At 40.7% G+C, this 7202-nt stretch overlaps 1 protein-coding gene across 1 annotated transcript in view; it reads left to right on the forward strand.

Annotated features, from left to right (window-relative positions):
* LOC143852297 (calmodulin-binding protein 60 B-like) overlaps nucleotides 1–588 on the forward strand; it is an 11643-nt gene extending 11055 nt beyond the window's left edge. The window contains exon 5 of the mRNA XM_077361696.1: nucleotides 72–588. Within this exon, the coding sequence (XP_077217811.1) occupies nucleotides 72–588 (517 nt within the window). The remainder of the gene's footprint in view (nucleotides 1–71) is intronic.
* The last annotated feature ends 6614 nt before the right edge of the window (nucleotides 589–7202 follow it).

Consider the following 7202-nt stretch of genomic DNA (forward strand, 5'->3'; position numbering starts at 1 on the left):
TATCTTGTTACTCTTTTCTTCTCCTCTTTTACCCATAATGAACTTTTACTTTTCATGCTGGTTTACTGCAGACCTCTCTTGGATCAGTTTCAAGCATCTCAGGTAACAAAATTGCAATTGCATTTCGAGGGCACGTTGCGCGGTACACTTTTCAAAGGCAGCACAATTCAATCACAAGCCAAAGCACCCATTCAAATTGTTATTTCCAAAGGCAGTTCCAAAGAGGTGATCACATCTGGTCCTTTATCTTCAAAAAATATAGAGATTCTTCTTCTTAATGGTGAATTTGGTAAGTATGAGGAAGAAGATTGGACAGAGAAGGAGTTTGATAATAGTGTTATACGCGCAAGAGAGAATAAAATGCCATTGCTGACAGGAGATCTGAGAATTAAATTGCAGAATGGGGTTGGGCGACTTAACAACAGCATTGTCATTACAGATAACTCCAGCTGGGTGAAAAGTAGAAAATTCAGGCTGGGAGCTAGGGTTGTCAGAAGCAGTGTCACTGAAGAAAGAGTAAAGGAAGCTAGGAGTGAAGCCTTTTTTGTCAAAGATGGCCGGGAAGGTAAGTTCCTTTTCATAAGATGATGTTATTTTACCCCCTATAATTATTGAGGCTCCATTTCTTTCGACGTGAAATGGGCTACGTTTCTTTTTCCTAAGATGATGTTATTTTACCCCTTATAAAGGCTCCTTTCCTTTCGACCTAGGATGGGCATAAAACAAAATTTACGCACATTTTTTCACTTAAAATAGGTGTAAAATTTGTTACATTGAAAGAAACAGAAAGTTGAAATGAGAAAAACAAATGCATTTGAATTACAGTAAGAAGAGTAGCTATAAATTTTGGGCCTCTTCGGATGCCATCAAAATCTAGCCTTATTTGCGAATAAAATTACCTTAATCTCATTGGGAATAACTATATAATGTAGAAATTTAATATGAGGGATACTCTCAATTGTGAGAATCTATATGCACCTCAATGGAGGAGTTGGATACAACCTTCAGGGTTAGTTTGGCACGTAATTGCCTTGTAGAACTAAAGTAGTCAAACAGGTGTAAAAGTAGTGAAATGGAATCCTAGTAGAGTAGTAATAAGTGTTGACTTTTTTTGTGAAAAAAGTCTTTTTGTAATTCAAACTTACAATGGGGTGTTTTTAGTCATTATATGTATGCTTTTGGGCTTCTCATTCAAATTACTTAGGCTTCCATCCAAAAAGACTAAAGTCATGAGAAAACTTTAGTCCTAGATGGGAAGTGTGAGAGGATGAGAGTGGCCATATATATACTTTCACTCTCTTAGCCTTGTGAATTAGTAAGAGGTCATGGGGATCCTACGCGCACGGATCGCCCACTTGGGTCCGGTGGGCTTTTGATCTTACCACACACGCGTGCCGCCCGGCCGCGCACGTAGATCTAAGGCTTTTCTTTTTCTATTTTTTTTTCTTTTAACGGTCAAGAATTTATTTATTGGAAAAATTATTAAAAAAATGTAAAGTTTTGTCAAAATTGTGAATAAAGGGTAGTGATTTGAAAATTATAAAAAAGGTGTTGTCAGGTGAGAGAAGATGACTTTTAGGACAAATATACCCCTTCTAGTGGTTCCGTAGTATAAAATGTGGTTCCGTAGTGGTTCCGGGGTAGAAAATGTGGTTCCCTAGTGGTTCCGGGATATAAAATGTGGTTCTCTAGTGGTTCCAGAGTAGAAAATGTGGTTCTCTAGTGGTTTCGGGGTATAAAATGTGGTTCCATAGTGGTTCCGAGGTATAAATTGTGGTTCCGTAGTGGTTCTGGGGTATAAAATGTGGTTCCGTAGTGGTTCCGGGGTAGAAAATATGGTTCCCTAGTGTTTCCGACGTATAAAATGTGGTTCCGTAATGGTTCCGGGGTATAAAATGTGGTTCCCTAGTAGTTCCGGGGTATAAAATGTGGTTCCCTAGTGGTTCCGGGGTATAAAATGTGGTTCCGTAGTGGTTCCGGAGTATAAAATGTGGTTCCGTAGTGGTTCTGAGGTATAAAATGTGGTTCCCTAGTGGTTTCATGGTATAAAATGTGGTTTCGGGGTAGAAAATGTGTTTCCCTAGTGGTCCTGGAGTAGAAAATGTGGTTCCCTAGTGTTTCCGGAGTAGAAAATGTGGTTCCTTAGTGGTTCTGAGGTATAAAATGTGTTTCCCTAGTGGTTCCGGGGTAGAAAATGTGGTTCCCTAGTGGTTCCGAGGCATAAAATGTGGTTCGGTAGTGGTTCGAGGGTATAAAATGTGGTTCCCTAGTGGTTCCGAGGTATAAAATGTGGTTTCCTAATGGTTCTGGGGTATAAAATGTGGTTCCATAGTGGTTCTGAGGTATAAAATGTGGTTCCGTAATGGTTCTGGGGTATAAAATGTGGTTCCATAGTGGTTCCGAGGTATAAAATGTGGTTCCCTAGTGGTTCCGGCGTATAAAATGTGGTTCTCTAGTGGTTTCAGGGTAGAAAATGTGGTTCTCTAGTGGTTCCAGGGTAGAAAATGTGGTTCCCTAGTGGTTTCGGGTAGGGGTGGACATGGTTCTGGTTCGAACCGAGGAATCGAACCGAACCGGCACATTTGGTTCGGTTCGGTTCCATTTCTATATGGTTCGGTTCCGATTCAGAAATCCGGGAACCGGTGCAAATTCGGTTCGGTTCTGGGTTTGGGATCCCGGAACCGAGAACCGAATTGGTTTAATGTAATCTTTGCTTTGGATATTAGGGCCTTATTATTTTCCAAATTTGTAGTTCATGGCTTCATACATTGTCAAAATTTGTGCATTATTATCCCATATGTTTGTACTTCTTCATACTTCATATAAGTTTTGCATTTCCCAAATTTGTGCCTGTTACTGTTACTGTTACTGTTAGTGCTTGTAATTCATATATAAACATGGCCATTGGTGAAGGTTGGGTAAACCCAGAACCGAACCGATTATATATGGTTCTGGTTCGGTTCGGTTCCACACATATATGGTTCGGTTTTGGTTCCAATTTCAGGGAACCGATTATATATGGTTCGGTTCTGGGTTTAGCCCAAAACCGAACCGAACCATTTCCACCCCTAGTTCCGGGGTATAAAATGTGGTTCTCTAGTGGTTCTGAGGTATAAAATTTTGTTCCCTAGTGCTTTCGGGGTAGAAAATGTGGTTCCCACGCCGGGCCCGTACGGGCCGGGTTGACCCGCTTGTCACCCAGATTTTTGCCGTATTTTTTAAGATGTTTTTGGGAAATGTTATCCGCACTACCATATTTTGAAGAGGACACTCACTTTATTAAAAGTACGATATGGCCCGCACCATAGGATGATCCAAACCATCCATTAGATGGGCCACAGCCTAAATAGGTTGTGCCCCAAAAAGCATTTTCGTAGGTTTATCCTAACCCTCTGATTAGAATGTTAGAGGGTTGGTCCTAACCCTCTATAGATCGGAGGGTTAGGATCAACCTATGGAATTGATTTTTGGGACAACCAATTTAGGCTGTGGCCCATCTAATTGACTCTTTGGATCATCCTATGGGGGACCATACCGTACTTTTAATTAAATGAGGAGTGCCATCATCAAAATACAGTAGTGTGGATAACATTTTCCTTTTTTGTATGGGAATTTGCTAGCCACCTTTGCAGAGGCAACTTCTCGGCTTGTGGCCCATCCTTTGAAGTAATATGGGTGCAAAGGTGGCTAGCAAAAGCATAATTGCAAAAAATAGTAATCATTACTTGCAAAAATAGTAATCATTACGGATTTGTGGCTGAAGTGCTAAGTTTTAAATAAAAAATTACGAAAAAATGGAAGCAAAGTATTAAAATTACGAAAAAAATACCAAAAGGATGCACTAACATATGACAATTACCGAACTACAAAGTTTGACTGTCTTCCGTCATAAGTCCGAACATTTGTTCGGAAGTCCGAATAAACCTTTAGACTTCCGAATGGAACCAATATTCTGGTTATGTATACTGGCTTCCATTCGGAAGTCCGAAGTTTTGTTCGGACTTCCGACAGAAGCCAGTAGAATAGGGATAGTTCCAAAGATTTTTATTTTCAAATTGAGTAAAAATTCGAAGGATAATAGGGATATACATTGTGATCTTAGTGTCATGCAGGCAACCATAAATTGAAGCTTGATCTTGATGTTTTAGAATAAAAAAATGCAAAGAAAATGGATTTATCTTGAAAATGGGGAAAACAACAAAATTCAGTTTTAAGCTCAAAATTCATTTTCTTTGCATTTTGTAACACTGCTTCGATAAGTTTATCATGAATAAACCCTAATGATTATCAAACCCTGTTGTAAATGGCAACCTTCAAAATCTTTCCATGGAGTTTTCCACGTTAGAAAAGTCTTGAGGAAGAAGAATGTGGTAGGTGAGAAGGTAATAAGTGCATATGGATAGGTGCAAAAAGGTGGAGAGAAAAAAGAGGTAGGAGGGGTATATTTGTCCTAAAAGCCATATTCTCTCACCTAATAACACATTTTTTATAAATTTCAAATCAATACCCTTTACTTACAATTTAGACAAAACTTTGCATTTTTTTTATAATTTTCCCTTATTTATTTTGTTTTAACTCTTTTTTACCGTTTGAGATTCCTTAATCGTGGTTTAGTGACCGTTTGAAAAACGTTTCTCACGCACTAAAAGAGTGCGACGTTTCACCCTAACGTGTCGATTATCTTTCTATAAAATCGGTTTTAGAGAAAACAAAAAGATATTCTTGATGGATTTTTCTTCTGCTCTTTCTCTTCTCTGGTTTTCTGCTCAAGGCTTTTGGCAAATATAAGCGAGTTCTTAGGCATCCGGGCTGCGTTAGTGCACACCCCTGGAGCGAGAGTTGTTGTATCCTGGAGGCATACGCAGAGACGCCCATCTACACCGTTGATTCGTCATGGTGGGGGTGAGATTTGCCTTAAGGACAGCGAAGATTCTTCGTGCCTCAACTCGATAAGTGATCTAACATTTTCTCTTTTTCTTTACAGATTATTATTGCAGAAAATAGTATTATTGATCTCTGTCTTGAAGTTGTGAGGTTAATTTGTTATAAGGTATTCTAGAATCCTAAATTACAGATTTGCACATCAATTTTCTAACAATAAGTTGTGATTGTTTGTCAAGTGAAGTAGTCTCCTGGTGTGGAGTCTCATTAATTACAATAATAAGCGTTTGGAAGAGATGCCATTACCAATATAGAGAGGAGAAAAAGAGAGGAGAGTGCTAAATCGCAAGACTACTTGGAAAATACCAACTTTTTCAAGTAGCTTGGAGGGAGACAGATGTCATGCTACTGCATGGGTAGACAAGGGAGGGACAAGACATATTGTCTTCTAGTAATTTGAATCAAAGCATGCAAGCAAGTACCAACATGCTATTAGTAGATGACGTGACACCCCAAAATCAGTCAAAACACCTAGTAAACCTCCGACCCAGACGAAAGAACTTGGCTACGCAACGTGCGCAGGAACGCCCTAAAATAAACTAAAATCAGGGGGTGTGGCAATATCAACTCCGTGGTCTGATTATTTTCACAACCCATGTTTGATATTTCCACACCCTTGTTTCCTCTTTATTTTGGGGTGCTGCGTAGGAACGTTGGGCAGCAAAGTTTTGTTCGACCAGAACACAACCTACTTTTCATCGAGGATCGTGTGGACAATGCATTCCTATCCCTGAAGAATAGACGCTTCTTTCCTTCAACGGCAGAGCAATTGTTATAACGAACGGTTAGATTCGAGGCGGGTCCATGATGATTAGGGGAGCAACTCCGGTTGAGGCCAACCCTAACCCAACTCGAGATAGCATTCCCTCAACCCTAACCCAACCCAACCTGGGCCTCGGGTTGAGGATGGTCAACCTTAACCCAACCCGCCTCTAAATATCTCACCCCTAACACAACCCATCTAACCCTAAATCGGGTCGGGTCGGGTTCCCCTAGGGCCAAACCAAAAAATGCAATAACTCAAAGAAACTAGAGATAAAATTACAGAACGGAGGCCGGGTTCGGGTGAGGTCGGGTAACCAAAGCCTCAACCCTAACCCAACCCGAAATTAAATCAGGTTGGTTTTTCCAAACCCTAACCCAACCCAACCTGTGGAATGTCAACCCAACCCGAACCAAAATTGGGTTGAACATGTTGGGTTTGGGTTGAGCCATATCCAAGTTGCACCCGATTGATGATTTGATCAGATGTACGTTGGGCCCCACCATATGTGGGTCACGTCTAGAAAATGTGCCATGAAGCGGTTTAAGGACCACATCTATATGTAAAAATTCCAATAATTTCCGAACTGTGGCCATTTGATGGCTGGGCCCACCATCTAAATTACAATGGAAAGAAGAACTCATCACCGAAGGCCCACAGCTTATGTAAACCTTTTGTGGCCATCACTTATATTATTTCTTTACCATTTATTTAGCGTGATGATATCCCCCACCCTCCCAACGTTATTCTTTAAGTTGTAGAGGCAAAGAAAAACGTTAAAGAGGGTGAATTTATCCTCAAGCAAACCATTCTCACAGAAACCGTTTGGGGGGGTGGGGGGGGGGGGGTGGGGGGGGGGGGGGGGTGGGGGGGGTGGGGGGGGGGGTGTGTGTGTGGATATCATTTCCCTTCATTAACCCTCCATTTGGGGCAATGTTTAGAAAACAATACTGGTATTTGATGAGACCAAAAGACATGTGGGTTGCCTCATGATGTTCAACAAGATCATCAGTTTTAATTTTACATACCCTCTGGGACCCTAAATTTACCTTTTATCCTTCATTTTTTGGGAAAATGACTTTCTCAGACTGAAAACGTGATGGTGGATCATCCGGTCCCTTTTTTTGGGTTGGCTATTACATATGGATTTTCAATATCAATGAGCTAGTTTTGAACCCAGGGCACTAATAGCAATTTTAGCCAGAGGGCTTGGCAACCCATGCATCCAAAATTCATCCATCTGTGGAAATATTGTTCGTTTTATTTGCGCAGTGTGTGTTGTCAGTGGTCCAACCTATGGCAACAGTTATTGAGGCCCAATTCTTATTTCATAGCCCTCTTGGCCTATTGTGTGCTAAGCTTAAGGGCTATTATTGGGCTAATCCGACCCATTTACAACGTGTGACTGTGACATTAAGCAAGATCAAATCAAAACGCATTGGTCGAGTAATGAATTAATGGCCAAATTGGTTGTGGAAATGGCAGGCCTATTTTTTAG

Source organism: Tasmannia lanceolata, unplaced genomic scaffold, assembly GCF_043159265.1.
Source record: "Tasmannia lanceolata isolate RefF3 unplaced genomic scaffold, GAP_Taslan_0.1 ptg000019l, whole genome shotgun sequence".
NCBI lineage: Eukaryota > Viridiplantae > Streptophyta > Magnoliopsida > Canellales > Winteraceae > Tasmannia > Tasmannia lanceolata.